General features: G+C 49.0%; 1 protein-coding gene across 8 annotated transcripts in view; it reads right to left on the bottom strand.

The window, feature by feature from the left end:
• The window catches only part of BRPF3 (bromodomain and PHD finger containing 3), a 35,192-nt gene extending 20,985 nt beyond the window's left edge, over positions 1-14,207 (bottom strand). For 4 of the 8 annotated variants that reach the window (XR_014230219.1, XM_082330408.1, XM_082330409.1 and 1 more), the window contains exons 1-2: positions 5,072-5,092; positions 1,029-2,431 (exon numbers count right to left, since the gene is read on the bottom strand). Coding sequence is in view for 7 of the 8 variants with exons in the window: in XM_082330408.1 (XP_082186534.1) it covers positions 1,029-2,413 (1,385 nt within the window). In the remaining variant the exon portion in view is untranslated. Of the gene's footprint in view, positions 1-1,028; positions 2,432-2,831; positions 2,882-5,071; positions 5,093-5,986; positions 6,854-7,724; positions 7,876-13,269 lie in introns of those variants that run through there. The other 4 variants (XM_082330413.1, XM_082330410.1, XM_082330411.1 and 1 more) reach the window with 4 other exon arrangements.
• Between the last annotated feature and the right edge of the window lie 2,223 nt (positions 14,208-16,430).

Below are 16,430 nucleotides of genomic sequence, written 5' to 3'. Positions count from 1 at the left end.
CTAAGGGAAGCAAAGAGGTGTCATGGAGCCAGCTGCAAAGCAACCGTGACTCTGCAGACCCTGGTGGTACCATCAGGTTTCCCAACAAAGCTTTGTGGTGGTGTGTCAATGCATGCTCTGAACTGCACATGCAACTGGTACAATCTCCCCGCTGCGAAGATATACGTGCTTACTCTTTGCAATGTATCCCTGTTTCAGGAGCAGCTTGTCTGGAGGTTCTCACCAAGCACTTGCCACAGAATGGTCAAAGCACGCAATCACCAATTCAGCTCCCAGCCTTAATTTCAAAACTACTTTCAGTGTCAAGAACTTTCCTGGGGGTCATTTAAGTCTGATGTTATTAAGCTGAAATCTGGGAAACCAATGTGACAGGAGTCCAAGAATAACACAGCACCTATTTTAACCTTTTCAAACCATTCATTAGATTATACGTGGTGCTTTATCAGCAGTTTACCAAAGCTTATCTGTGAAAATACCGGCAACACATCACCACACTTCCTCAGGCACCAAACAAAAATTCAGCACTACCTAGTTCTGCATGAGAGAGAGCCGAGAGAAAAAAATACACAGCCAAATTCAAAGCTGCCTGCAACACTGACAGGTTTGACATGCTCTGTAATAAAAGGAGGAATTAAGAAACTATGAAATGAGATTAAGAAAAAAATTAATAGCAAGATGACCCCTATCTGCCTGCCAACTTGAAGTATTTGAAAACCACCCTCACAGCCATCTATGTAAACTTGGATGCTCAATGGGTGTTTGCTGGTAGGGACCACCACGGATTCTGCGCTACGTGACAGTTTGGGACGGCTGCTCAGCAAATCAAGGAAACCACAGCGTGCCAGCGACACTCATGTGGAAGAACACTGGTCGGGATGATTTTGCAGAGCACGCTTTGAACACGGTTATTCCTATGTCTTGACTGGAGACAGCGCTTCCAAGGTCAACAATGAGAGGGACTGAGTCCCCAAAACAGGCCCTGTCCAGCTCCAGCTGTCCAGTTCCTTCCCTAAACCTGCAACACTCACCTGTAAGAGGGGATTTGTGCGACTGTCACCATGGGCACAGATGAACGCCCGTTGGTCACATCACCAGGCTCCTTTTTGATCTTCTGCTTCAATTTCACTTGGTTCTTTTTCAGAGACCCTTTGGGAGGGCCAGAATTGGCTTCCTCCTCTCCCTCCTCCTTCACAGTGTGCTCCTGCCCCTCACCGCTAGCAGCTGGAGACCCTTTTTTCACCGTCCCAGGTGGGGAATGACTCTCGCAATAGGCAGTCTTGCGCACGGTGAATGTCGTTCCGTTGATGCTGGTCTCCCTCATGGGTTCGATCTTCATGAAGAGACCAGCCCGCTGGGCGCAGGTGACATGGAAGGCAGTGTAACAGTTCACCTTGTGGCATTGGATAGCAGCTCCCATGCCCTTCTGCTTGCAGATATAGCATGTGAGCTTCCACCGAGCTGGGGGGATGTTATTTATCCCTTCAATGGGCTCCAGGAACACAGTGTTTGCAAAGCAGACCTCTGGGATCCAGATGGCACAAACCACGTGAGCCCAGCGGCCATCGCTGGTCTGCTTGAAGGCTCCACCTTTGTTCGGGCAAAGGACACAATCCACAGGGCGAGAAGGGGACTGTAAGCAGCAGCGGCAAAGCCACTGCCCCTCGGGGATATAGGGCACGCCGTAACACTCCTGGTGCACGGCCAGATTACAGATATCACAGAACAGGATAACGTTGCTGTTGTGACACTCATCATCCATGCAGACGCAGCAGAAGGCATCCTCATCGATGAGGGACTGCTGAGCCCCGTTGTTCCGGCTCTCAAGGTACGACTCCTTTTCCAACCGGTCCACCAGCAGCTCAAAAGTGTCAGCAGAAACTGTCCCATAACCATCATCCCTTCTCTTCTCGTTGACCATTTCCAGCCACGCCAGATCCTCCTCATCCATGTCATACTCCACCTCTACATCGAGGTCCTCAGGAGGCTTTTCAATGTACCGGTAGTAGGCGGCAGGGAGAGGAGGGGCATCTGGCTGGCTGAAGGAGTCCACCACTCGGAAGTTGGGCTGGGGTAAGTGTAAAGACGTCCCTGGGGCATGTTTGGAGCACGACTCCTTCTTCTTGCCTTTGGAAGGTGTTTTCTTAGATTTGGAAGGGAAAAGGGGCTGCTCGCTGTTTTCCTTGTTGCTGTTGCACTCTGTGATGTCCTGGGCAGTCAGCTCGTCCTCTGTGATGATTTTTAAGGGATCATAGATGCTGATGCGATGAAGTCGCCCATCGATGTCTACCTCCACGATCCGCTGGGCCTGAGCGTACGTCAGGGTCTCCCGAGTCGGTGAGCACTTGAGGCTGTAGGGCGAGGGAGAACGCCTCCCCTCCAAGTTCTGCCGGGACCTCCTCCGAGGCTTCCTCATCGCTGCGGTCCAGAGACCCTGTAACAAAACAGGACGGAGGACAGTGTAAGCCAAAGAGGCAAGCAAGGAGCAGCACAGATTCAAAAACTCACTCAGTGTTGCAACAGAGCAACATTTCTACTAGAGACTCCAGCAATTTCAGGCTTGCTGAGGCCTCTTCACCTTCTTACACACAAGCAGGTAATGGATATATCAACCATTTCTTGCAATGTGTATCCCAGCAATGCACAGCACCCTCCAACCTTCTCCACTTGCATGCCAGGAGACATATATACCCCCCTACCACCGGTGAGAAGAGCTGAAATATATTTTACAGCATAGCATCCAAACACTCTGCTGTGCATTCAGCTTAGCAAACCATTCAGATCCCCCAAAATTCCAACAGCACTTATCACATCTGCTTGCACCGTTCACATACTAAGTTCACATAAGCCAAGGAGTTCTTCTCTGTTGTTTTGCATGCGGCTTTTCTTTTATATCCCCAATAGCACACAAAATGCGCTGGATGTTTTCCAGGTGGAAAGGAAAGCACTGTTCCTGCCCTGTGAATGAAATTTCCCCATTTTTTTTGTCGCTGAGCTCTGTATGAGAAAACCAGCAGTGCTCTCTCAATCCAGGAGGGAGCTCCTCCAAGTTTCCCACCTCAGGGCTGCCACCACCACTTCTTCCTTTCCCACACTGCAGATACAAAAAGTCCCATAATGAAAAATCATCCCCCAGCTTTGCTTTCACTCCTCTTGCAGACGTCGCTGTTCCTTACGCCACTCTGCAGACAGCGTGCGCTGAACAGACCATGTCCTTCCCAACAGGCAAAATGGGTCACAAAAGCCCAAACAGAACCAGAGGATGAACTGAGCAATGTAGCGGGTGCTAGATGTGCACCCCTTCAGCTCCTCAGTGAGATCCATGAGGAAGCAAAGGGGAATGAGCATGGGAACGAGCAGCATGGATCCAGATGGACTTACTACTTTTGGCTCAGCGTTAGCCCCTCCAGAGCCATGATCCGTGTTCAGGCACCTGAGCTGGTTCTGCATGGAGAGTCCATGGGGGTACGAGCAGGAAAGCAGCAAGACAGCTTCTGGACTACACCACGAACCGTGCAATGGTATTTGCTCAGAGCCTTAACAAAAAGCTCAAGCCAGCTCTGCCCTCGCAAACTGCTAATCAGCAACCCAGATAATTATTTGAGGGTCGGCTCCAGACATTAAAGAGGTGCCCATCAAGGGGGAGCAGAGCAGAAGCCTGGAGCCGGTGCGATGATCTGGGGGAGGATGGAGATGCGGCGGCAGAAGTCCAGCGATCTGAGGGCGAAGGAGGGAGGCAGTGAAGAGGGAAAGCAGAGAGGAAGCCAAGTGAGTAATGCAAGCAAGAAGGGCAGTATCAAGGATGGGAACATGAGTTATGGGAAGAAATGGGCTGAGGCTGAAACATGCCAGAGAGGAGACAAAGAAAAGCAAATGTAAAATCTCCCCAAGAAGATAAGTCAGCCCAGAGCTTATCTGTTGCTACACAGAGGCCTGAACTGGCACCTCACCCTTATTTAGAACAATCCACACTTATCAGCCCCTTTCTGTGGGACACTCAGACAAGAAAACACACTACAAACCCATAATTTGTACTTAGCCATTGCATCATTTCTGCTCTGTGAAGGACATAGCTCCACAAGCCCTCAATCGTGTGAGTCAGAGCAAGCAGCACCTTGCAGGACCAGGACCTAGAAGAAGAGGACCTAGAAGACCTATTCCAGAAAGATATAACAAATTCCACGAGTGACACGTTTCTCTTGAAAGTACTGGCTCTGTGAACCATGAGACTAAGCCATGGCACAAAATGTGTCCTAAGAAACAAACAGCCTTTAGGACAAGTTTCCAAACTCTCTTTTGCATCCATGGAAATCAGCTGCAGGTGCCAGTTTCAGTACACCCCCCTACAACGACGGAGCCTGTAGGCACAATTTCATTTCAGATGACATTTGCCACCTGCAAATATAGGTACCACGAATTTCAGGACCTTTGCCTTAAAACTCTCACCAGCCACTTGATCAGCAGACTGCAGACACCCAACTGCACTTGTCCCAGCCGAGCTCCAACAGCTTCAATCAGTAGCAAAAAAGAATTTTAAAGTAAGGGTATAAAGGCAACTTGATCATCAAATGAAAAAAACAGAAAATCCTGCTGACAAACAGCTCTCTTACAATTCAGGCCGGTTATGAGTAAAGAAGATATTGGAGGCAAAAAGATAGATGAGCAAAAAGATACTGGAGGATAAAGTAATTAGCATGAGCTGACCACACTCATATTTAATATTGTGTTCAGGAAAAAACAAGGAATTAGCTGACTGCTGGGAGTGCTGAGGGACGAGCAAAATCCAGCGAAACAAGCACCTCAGGGAAGGGTTATTTCACCTGTTGAGGGGAAAACCAAGGGTACAGCCTTTCCGTTGCTTTAGTGAAACAATCAGTATATTGTCTAGAGAAATTACCCAAAGTGTGCTTTCCACCACAGCAACCAACTGCCATAAACCAACTCATTTGTAAAACACACAATTACTTAGTGCTATGCAGAAGCATCTAAAATGGCATGGAAATTGCTGCCAGCGAGAGCTGAGTGCCTGCGATAAGACATGCACCTGGATATTAGGAGAGACACAGCTACCCACCTCCAAAATACCTTGAAAGCAGCAATGAAATGAACTCAGACACACTGAGCTGAACACTGCGACCTTGTCTGCAACACAGAAACTTCTAAGCAGCAATCTAGGAATGTTTTGATCTTCTTGGCACACTTGAAAACACCTCCCAGCCACGGATAAAAAGGAATCCCTCTGCAAACAGCACTCGTGCATGCTGAAATGCTAAACAGACTTGACTTCAGTGGGGTTAAATGCTATGTCAGCCCATGCTGTTTCTGTCCCACCATGGACAAAGGTTGCTGATGTGAAAGCAGAGAGTTCAAACAGTCGTCCTCTCGCCATCGCTACAGTGTGCGCAAGGCTTTCCAAAAACCTCCCATCATCCATTTCCACTGGGTATTGCGCCAGGAGCCGGGGGTGAGGTTCCTAGAGAGCACAACTGAGCAAACAACGTGGCTACAATGCACAAAGCCACTGGGGATGAACTTATTTCTACCCCAGGAGTTCGCTCAGGAACAGTTCGATTCTCCCGAGCAGCCGTTTTCACACCCATGGGCCAGAGATGCCTGGGGGGCTGCAAAAGGTGACTAAGAACAAGCCCATCATCAGGAGACTTAAATTTACTGTAAGGGATTGAAAGCTCCACTGAAAAAACCTGGAGAGACCCACGTATTGAACAATATCACAATACAGGCCCCTACTGTACACACACCCTGGAAAATCCAGCACATGTGGATCCTCTAAAGGAAGGGCTGAACGTTGCCGTGGCTTACACCCACGCAATACTGTGTTGGCCCATTTCCGAGGGGCAGAGGCACCCTCTCGCACCGCACAAGACCTCTGCCTCCTTCCCACCCCTCCTTTCCACCGCTGTCCTTCTTTCCAGCCTTCCCATGCTGACAACTAAGGATATTCTTTCCAGCACTGGGTCTCTTTGCTAACCTGCAGAGGACTCAAGGCTGGAGCTCAAGGCAGTGCTGCTGGGGGAGTTTCCTGGCCCTTTCCACCATGGCTCGGGGAGCCCAGTGAAAAGCTAGGTCCCTCGACGATGAAGACTTTCAGTGATTTGCAGCGAGGAGACGGCCACCTGGACCTCAGCAGGCAGCAGCAGATGGGAACAATGTGGCTCTCGTTCCACTCTGGTGCACCGTGATTACTGGCAGTAGCTACAGCTCAAAGAGCTCTAAAAAGTTTGAGGTCCAGCGTTACCAGAGACTGCCTCTCTCTGGGGCACCAAGTCAAACGTGAGGTCTGGAGACGTTCCTCCTCGTCGCCATCCCGCGCTGGTAGCCATGCAGCTCCAGGCAGGCACTTGTTGCTCTTAGCTGGGATTTAAAACCCATTCCCTGTATCCATAAAATAAAGGCAATGGATGCCAGAGGAAAGAAACACCCTGGAACAGCCGCAGCCTCCTTTCCACCTATCTCTCGCCATCCAAAAAGCCAGGCGAAACTCCCACGTCCCTCCATGTTCCCACCATGTCTGTGCTTGCCACGGGCCCGTACTCCCCCCAAGTGCCTGCCGAGGGTTTACGCTCCTCACACCCACGCTGATGCCTACAACAAAGTGCATCAGTGCTCAGCAGAAGTCACAGAGAGCCACTGACCCAGCACCTGCCCCAGCACACGCAGAGATCTTTATCAACCCTCTGATATTTCTGTAACCAAGTCGAGCTGACAGAAGATGCACTGGGCTGCAGGAGGGGAGCTCCCTCTGGAGCGGGGAGGGTGCAAGATATTATGTCAGGCTGCAGATGAAGTTTAAGGTAAAGCCCGGGCTCAGCAACAGATGATGTGTGCCATGAGCTGTGCTTGGCCTGAGCAGCAGCACTCTGAGGAAACCGTGACATGCCATGAGCTGTGCCCGGCCTCAGCAGCAGTGCTCTGAGGGACCCGTGACACGCCACGAGCTGTGTCTGGCCTCAGCAGCTCTCTGAGGGAACTGTGACACGCCATGAGCTGTGTCAGGTGTCGGCCAGGAGCCCCTCTCAGGAGCTCCCCCTTTGCAAGGAGCCCCAGTAGCAGCCAGAGATCTGGGTCAAGACACAGCAGGGACCCGGGCAAAAACAAAGCCGCCCCCGCGGGAGAAGGGGCGGCGCGGTTCGTGCGATGAGCTACGCCGGTCCTCAGCACCAGGCCCTGCCCTGGCGGGCCCACCGAACCCCGGGGAGTGAAAAAAGTCCCCAGAGAGAGGGGGACCAGGGCGGGGGACAGCGAAAGAGATAGCACACGCACCGCGAGGCGTCTACTGGCTCTTGCTGCTGTCCATCCCAGCTCCACCACCAATAGCAACGCAAGGCTTTGCGGGACTAAATAGAGGTGCGCTCGGCCCCGCCTGGGCCAATAGCGTGGGAGAAGGTGGGCGGAGCCCCCACGGGCGCCGCGAAGAGGGGGGGCCAAGATGGCGACAAGGGGGGGGCCCGGCTGACACGGTGCTGCCCGTTCTCCCTCCCCAGGCGCTCGCCGCCGCCGCCCCCTCCTCGGCGAGGGGCCGCGGGCCGCTCCCGCCGCCCGGGGACCGAGCGGGGACGCGGGACGGGCCCGCAGGCTGCGGGGCACCGGCCTCCCCCGGCTCCTTCCCGCCCGCCCGGTCACCTTCCCGCGACCCCGGCGCGGGGGTGTGTGAGGGAGGAGAGACCCCCTGAGGGAAGGGTGTCGCGGCCTCCCGCGCAGCGCTTTACCTGGCCGCCTCAGCGCGCCGCCGCCGCGGCGGTCTCCACCGTTGCCGCCGCCTCCTTTTTGGGGATATTTTTTTTTTTTGCTTTCTTTTTTTGCTTTCCTTTTTTTTTTTTTTTTTTTTTTTTTTAAAATCCTCTCTTTCCGCCTCCCCCTCCCCTCCCCCCTGGGGCGGACGGGCTCACCCAGCCGGCGGCGGGAGGGGAGGGCACAAGATGTCGGCTCCGTCCGCTCCGGCTACCGCCGCCTCCTCAGCGCCGCCTCCTCATGCCGCTGCCGCCGCTGCTCCCGCCGCTGCCGCTCCGGCCCCGGTGCCGCTTCGCCCCCCAACCCCCCTCACCTCCCCCCCGCTCCCCCCCCCCCTCCCCGGGGCCCCGCTCGCTCCAGCGCCCCCGCCGCTCCCGGTGCTGTGTGGAGGCGAAGGGGGGGAGCAGGGGACACACGCACAAGATGGAGGCGGCGGTGGCGGTGGCGGCGGCGGCAGCGGCGTAGCCCGGCCGAGCGGCGAGGAAAGGCGGCAGCCAGCGGGCAGGCGGGGGAGGGGGCTGCCGCGCTTCGCTCCCCCCCGCGGGCAGGGACCGCCCGCCCCTCCCCGGTCCCTTCCCACCCCCGGGCCGCACGGAGCGGGAGGCCTCCGGGGGCTGCGGGGGGACGGGAGGGGGGTGTCCCTCCGCGCTGGCCTCAAGGCTGGGGGGCGGGAGCCGCTGCTGCCCGTCCCCCCCCTTCTCTCCGTGCCCGGCGGGGTGGAGAGGAGCGGGTGTCCGCCGGACTGCGGCCTCCCGGCCCCCGCTTCTGGCTCCGGGCGGCCGGAGGGGGACTGTCCCCCCTTCCTCGGGCTGGGCTCGGGTACAGCCCTGGGGGTCCCTTCCTAGGCTGGTGGCTTGCCGCCGGGAGCCCCCAGGCCTCTGGAGATGGCAGCTTGGATTTTTGCCCCAGGCTCATGGGGGGTGACTTCATCCCGCACCCACTTTTCTGCAGGAGGCATGGGGTGCCCCAAACTGTGCAGGAGCATCGCCAGGCACCAGAGTCCGAGCAAGACTGCAGCCCCAGAGAGCTCGTAGCCTTGTCTCTGCCACCGTTAGCCCAAACAAGCAACATCAAACAAACGATGGGAATAATAAGATCCCGTATTTATTTTCTAGTCTGATACTTCAGGTCCAGATGGCCTCCTAACGTGTGGAGGTGTGACGGGGTGGAAGGACAGCGAGAGAGGGACCGAGAGGAATGAGCAAGTTATGTTTGCAACTGAGATAAGTGGTGAGATAGGAACTGCAGAGGCTCCCACACTTCTTTTTTTTATAGAGCGTACCACATACTTGGGCATATGTACGCTCCACCTCCCACTCACGATCGTGCAGAGTATTGCATAATATTACCATCTGAATTTATAGAATTAACCGAATTGTTTTCAAAGGAAAAAATGAATGCTATTTTCCCTCATTTACAGTCCAACGATAGATCTTTTGTCTTTTAACATATGTTAACCGTGGAATCTGAGAGCAGCCAAACAGTCTATGCATAGAGTCTGTTTTGCAGAGCCCTTGGGTTGGACCAGAGCTTGTCGAAGCCTTAAAAGCATGGGAAAACATGTTATTTAATGCTGAACAGTCTTACATGTCAACCTCGAAGTACTCCTTTCTGTGTATACTTTTAAAAGAATCTACTGTTAACACAGGAGAACTCAATATATTCTATCCTTGTCCTGCATGAAAAATAACATATCAAAGATTTAGAAATACAGTCCCAATACTCTCACTGGTTTACACAGGATCTCGCCTAACCTCAGAAGAACAGCTCTGCAACAGCATGAAGGATATCCATGAAGGATAACAAAAAAAAAAAAAAATCTATAGGTGTTTCTGCTTCCGAGTTGGGAAGACAGTTAAACAGTAAATAAAATCATCTCAATAACTGATCAGCAACTTCACTATCTCATTTTCCCTCTTTATGCGAGAACTGAATTTTGATTTTAACAGCGGGTTTTATTTGGTTTTTTTCCCTAGCGTTTCTGGTGTCTTATTTTTTAAATACGACAAACTTCTGCAAACTCTCATTTTGACCTCAGTTTTGAAACTGTTTACTCTTAGATTCGCACTGGAATTGGCTTATTATAATCACATTAGGTTCCAGTCTCGCAGAGATTTGCATACATGCTTAATGTCAAGCATGTGAATAGCCCTATTAAGTTCAGTAGGATGACTCGTGCACAAAGCGATGTACAGACATCTCCAACGATTGGGGGCCATGTGTTAGAACATCAAAACAAGTTATCCATCATTTAGTTTTATAATAGAGCTGTGGAACTAATGGAAAAAACGTTCTGAACTTATCTCAAATCCCGGAGGCACAACTTAATTCAATTTCTTCGCTCTCCCAGTTTTTAAAGGGTGCAAGTTCAAAACCAGCGATGTTGCTTCAAATGAAAGGAGCAGCCAAGACAGCTCAGACAGAGCTGGGCACCTTCAATTGTATTTTAATTTCCTTCATCTTTATTCAAGTATAAAAAACGTACTTAAAAAGGGGAGAAAATTATCATTTGGAATTGAGAACTGACCTTTTCCGTTTGTTGATTCAGTGAGCCTCAAAAATGAGTAATATCTGTACTTCAGCTGTTTGTTCTGTGGCCATTTGCTTCAGAATTGTTGAAATTAATGCAATTGCTAAAAAGGACCTGTGCGCCTTTGGGTTAAAAGCCCGATATCAAAGCAATTGGCCTCAGCTGCAGTTTATTTCAGCTGGATTTGCAAGTGCTCAGCTGCACTTTGTAAGACCCTGCTTTGTGCGGAGTACGTACAACCCTGTTCAGTCCCGCTAACTTCAGGGCGGCAACACGAGCACTCAGCACTATCACCTCGGTGATGGTCTTTTTTTAATCGGAACATGCAAATCATAGTTTTAAAACCCTTTTTCAGGTGACGCGTTCTGAAGACAGATCTGAAATTATGACTGAGGGTGGAAGAATTTCTATTTTTCCAACCGAACTTGGCTAAAAGGAGTTAACTCGCTCTCATTTAACGGAAAATCAATGAGGGTTGAAGATATATACTAACGTTTCGGTATTATTTAATAGAGAGCAATCCAACAAAACAGGAGTTATCATTCAGCCAAAGCGCTGACTGAATCAGTTGTGAAGCAGCACTTGGGCTGAACGTTGCGTTAAAAGCTGTATAAACCCATGTGCTCAGAAAATGGCCTTGTAGAGAGAAATCAGGCAAAACATCCCATTACCACATTCGCTCGGAAACTCTTGACGTTTTCACAGTGTAGCAATGCTGACGGCCTTGAACATAACTGCAATTAGTGCAGCGAGTGTTCAGCCGTTTGGGGGAAAAATGAATTAGTACTGGCTATTTTGGTCTTCATTCAATCTTTCTCTTTCATGTCTTGTTTCTCTTAGTTGGGAAAAGAAAAAGAGCCGTAATCATGTTACCAGCCAACGCTCCGCTGACCCATGATACGGGAAACCGCAGAGGATTAGGAACGCTTTCCCTGGTTGCTTAGGCAAGACTCAGGCATGGAAATATGAAAAGGTATTACCGTCCTTCCTACAGCAGCTCACTAGAGTTCTCAGATTTTCTGTTTTTCTTCTCTCCCATTATCACATACTTAAAACCTGAAAATTATTTGTTTAGTCTGCCACCTAGAATGTGAAAAGGTTAAAATGAAAACAGATTCTCTTTCTTTTTCCTATAGGATAAAATAAGCCTACAATTTTCTAAGAGGCTGTAGGTCTTTTCAAAGCTCTGCACTGAAAGGTTTCTAGGTGGTGCTCAAAACATGGCAAGTGTTGTCTCTCTGGTAAAAAATCCTGGTAATTTTATAGTGTCTCTTAAGAGAAAAAAAAAAAAATAATCCTTGCTTCATCTGCTTTTTCTTTCCTACTTACATCTGGAAGTACCCAATAAATACGTCCCATAAAGTTGCAACTTCACAGACCTAATTAGCTGTCAAAAAAAACTTACACAGAAAGATTGTTTACGATGAAGGCTTCACTTTCCAAATAAAAATAAATAATGCTTAGGTAATAAACTCAGAAATAAATGCAGGAATAACAAGTAAATAGTATTTCAGGATAAACATCTGTATGTTATGTGAGATGCACAATTATATCCATATAAATTTTTATCATACGTCCTTAATATGAACAGCAAACGTATTTCTGACTGGCCTAATTTATGGAATTTTGGATGTTCACTTAATGGCTGAGTGATTTTTTATCACTCAATTTTGTATTTTTAAGTATGTAAACTACGCAAGGGGAAAAAAAACCATAATGAAAGGAATGTACATCAATTATGCGTCAGTGTGGGTCATCTAATAAGCACACCTGCACCTCGGCTAAGATCATTGCTGCTTTGACTGACAGTGTCTGTCAGGGTCACACACACCCTCTGTTTCTTGTGCTGATTTTAAAGTATTTTAAGCCTTGGCCTGAGTCACTGGCTCTGTCGAGTAGGTGTTTTTCAAACTCCTTTCATGAAATGTGAATGTGTGGTTTTTTTTTTTTCAAGTAGCTCATTCCTCTTCATTGAGACGTGTCCTCAGATGCCGTACGAACACTAGGACAGTTGGTCTTTACAAACAGACACCGTCTTTCCACAACCAACCTGCTACGTTTCCTGCTATCTATTTTGAGTTCCTGGCTCGTACATACCACGAAAAACAAATAAGTTCACACCTCCACGGTTCCTGGGCTTGCAGAGCACCAGCTCCCCACATTTGTCAGGATATTGGGAATGAGTGCTTGGCTCCTGGACAGTGTGCTGAAGGGTCACGGTACAGGGTTGGTGGGTGAATTAATGAAACCAGAGCATGGAGCCCACACACCAGCTGTTGAGATTGCTCTTGCAATTTCAGAGCGTTCAGTGTAAGCTCACAAAAGAGAAAACCTACTGAGAAACCCAGGCCCTGAAACAGAAGAAGTATATTCAGCAGAAAGACCGATACTGAAGAAACTTTTCAACATGGGAAAACAAGTAGACTAACATTCGCTCTCACTGACAGCAAAACCTGTGTACTCCGTTGTGTTCACGCTTGTTCTTCTCACACCCGTTCGTATCAGAAGTCCCCAGTGCCTCTTCCGTGCTCGTCCTCTGGTCAGACAGACAATTCCCGAAGGGCATCTCAGGTTATTCTCTAAAGCTATGGAGGCTCCTTTTCAACTACCAGCAGATTGCTCAGTATATTACTTTATCATGAAGATGTTTTCTCCCTCAGCCATCATTACAGACAGCCAGCAAACTCCAGTCCTCTTCAGGTCCACCTATCCCCTTTTGAAGAGGGGCAAGATGATTAAGAAATCACACCCTAAATTCCAATTTAAGGTGGTTTATGAGTTCTGTCTGAATGGGTTCTTCACCTTAACAGATGACTTTCTGACAGAAAGCTCTATACTCCAAAAGTCTCCATGGATTTGCTCACATTTCCTCTACAAGATTGAGCTTTTAAGACTTCTCTGCCTCTCTATGTCCGTAGCTCCGTATGGGCAGGAGGCCAGCCTGCCTCACCCACAGCCCTGAGACATCTCCCTGTGTGTTCACACACACTCACCTGGACGATGACCCTCCGCCGCTAACCACCAAGCCTCATTTTACCAGGGCCCAGGCAGTTCTGTACCTCTGCAGCGCTCCGAGATGTTTACGGCAGCTGCAGAGTGCTCCTCTCTGACCTCTGTTAAAGATTACGCAGTGGACATGGCAGCCAAGTCAGATGCCAGGTTCAAAAGGACAATATTTCAACTGCTGTTTAACGGATGCAGCTGGAACTTCTCCCTTCCACTGTTCAAGGAAAATGCAGGTTGTCTCACACTTCGGAAGAAGACAGGATGGTCCCTGACTCTCATCAAGCTGGGGTTCTTCAAGACAGAGTCAGCAGGACACCACTGCATGTCCTCCAGCCCAGCTCTTCGGAGTGCTTTGTAACAAAACCATTGGATTTCAAGGGAATTGAGGGAACACCACAATGGTTCTGTGCTCACTGTCCCTACCTAAGAGCGGAGCGAGGCAAAGGGCTTGTACACAACCCAGAGAGATATGAGCCAAGAGAAACCGCATCTCATCAGCGCGGAGCATCTGTGCAGCTGCAGCAGGGTAACGTCAACACCATCATATCGAAAAGCTGCAGCCGCTGGAGGGTTATCCCGAGTACTACACAGCATGAGCTGCAACAGAGACAGCCAAGAAACACCATGTCACCCTGTCCAGCTCCCAGTGGAGAAGAGAGCTCGGAAAATTCTGGTCATGTTGCAGTTTTCCCTTATTTGAGGTCTGTACAGCAAAACCAGGTATCACTTAAGGCAAAGATGACAATTAGAGAGTACTGAAAGCATACGTCCTGGCTAAACCAAACCAAAATGACTCAGCAGCTACAGAAGGGGTGGCGAGTTGAGAAATACTGCATATATTACCGAGGTCTTATACCTTCTCAACAAATACTTTTCTATAGCCCTGGGGACTGCGTGCCCTGAGCCCTCGCACAGAGAATGCACTTGTCTCTTGGCACATGTCCCTTGGGATGGACTTTGGAATGACCAGCTGAACCTGACCGACCGTAGCAGGGAAGAAGATGCCAACTGAGAAGATATTCATGCTGCAGTCCAAAGGTGTTATCACAACTAACAGTCGTACCTGCCTAGAGTTGAACTATCATCTAGTTACTATATCAATAAGGCATGGATCTGCAGATACACCAGATTCAGCACAGGCTGAAAAAATTTCTGAAGATCCTGAGTAAATATTCAGGCAAATTTGCGCTGGGCTCCTTGCTACTTCACCGGCTGTGCTATTAATACCAAGCTCAGTACCTTTAAGCCAGTTCGAATACGTTTGCACGAGCTGCAGTCGCCCCTCTGGATTGCAGGGTGGATCTGCGCGTTGCCACCAATGTACAGGAAAGGATTTGGGATGCGATTGCAGCGATTCAGAGATATTTGTAGCTTTTGCTGTCAGCTGCAGGCAGAAAACATTGGCAAGAGACCTTAATAGTAGGACAGCTCGTCGGCAACCAAGCACCTACAATCACAGGGAAAAACTGTAGGTCCGAAACAGATCTATATTCGTGTGCATACTTTTTACATTGTTTTACATCCAACAGACCTACATTACTACTGCTGGTGAGCCATTGACAGCTTCCTGGAACACCCCTGCAAAAGGGACCGACTGCCTAAGCCTGAGCGCCTGTGCAGACTGTCAGACCCCAGAAGGTATTGAACCTGAGTGAATCATGGCTCCGTTACTGCTCAGGCTGTTCTCTGCACTAACATTAATATGTAGGGACATGTAACCTATCCAGAGGTTCAATAGAGTCCATTCAAGAAAACTAACAATTTCCATCCATCAGCAAAGCTGCAGGTAGATGCCTGATTGGAGAATCACTCTTTATAGATGCCTCTGCACTTGTATCCTGCTCAGCGTATAGCCAGCAGAAAATGAGGTCTTTTTTTTATAAGTACCTCTATAAATTTTGGGTTAGCAATTGGCATTTCCAGGACTGTGATTATTAAGCGAAGTGGTGTTTAAAGGAATATGTGACAGGTTGGGGGGCATCCTACTACATATTTAAAGATTTTTTTGTGGGAGTGAAGCATACTTATTCATATTTTGAGCAGGAATAAATAAAGGCCTGTCAGAGGAAAAAATATATTCTGTAGCACTGCAGAGGGGGGATAAATAGCCCCCAACGACCCCATCGTACTTAGAAAACTCTGGCAATTAACTGTTTAGCACATGGACAATGAAAACTGCCAAGCATAGAGGAGGAATTCTCAAAAAAAAATACTGTCCAATCTCCTGCTCACCTCAGATACCAGTGGTCAAGACCTAGCATTTACGTTGCTTTCGAATAAGCCACATCAAGCGCCCGTGGGATGTATTTCAAAAGGACTAACGAGAGGTATTGTCTGCAAGATCATCGAGATGAATTAGAAAGAGAGCCAGGAATTTACATAACAAAAGTATCAGACTTTGAAACTACCTTGGAGTCCCCTTGCCCCCCAAAACCCTGCTCTTCCACATGTGCTACCCTGAAGTATCCCACCCTGGGGATCAGTTACACTTGGCTTACTCTGCGCACGAGTATTTAGATGCTCATATGAGACCCAAACTCACCAAGGCAAGAACCTGCAACTGTAATAACACCACAGTCACTTTCAGATCCCATTTGCTTATTTCGTTCCTGTAATTATTTTTCATCTCTCCTCTGTTCTAATGGTAATAACATTTACAGGAAAAACACATAGGTACTTGAGTGGTGGCTTGGGACATACTGATGCATACACATCAAAAAATGCCAGGCTTCAGATGCTATCAGTATACCTCCAGTACATCAAATAACTTTAAAGAGCAAAACACACTTTTACATTTGAATGCACTATTTAGCATATTGTAGAACCAAAAGATGGAACAAACTTTCCCTGGAGGGAGGATCCAGAGGACTGGCTGGTTGGTCTGGGTTCATAAAACAACCTCCCTCTGTTTATGTATCGCACTCTTTTTATCACAATGCTATCTGAACACCTTTCCAAAGCAATTAAATCCAGGCAAGTTGAATAAGCTTTTTCTCACATCGTCCTACATTTTTTTCTTGTCCATATCCAGGAGCAAAAAAGAGATTATTGTGTTGTTTTTCATCTCATATAAAACTCTACATCTACTAAAGAATCGGTGTGTTAGGGCAGGGCTGGGTGCAGCTGGCCGGGACGCGTGCTCTCCCCA

Source organism: Platalea leucorodia (genome assembly GCF_965183815.1).
Source record: "Platalea leucorodia genome assembly, chromosome: 19".
Taxonomy (NCBI): Eukaryota; Metazoa; Chordata; class Aves; order Pelecaniformes; family Threskiornithidae; genus Platalea; species Platalea leucorodia.
The sequence above is the reverse complement of the archived record's forward strand: the minus strand, read 5'-3'. Positions and strand labels throughout refer to the sequence as shown.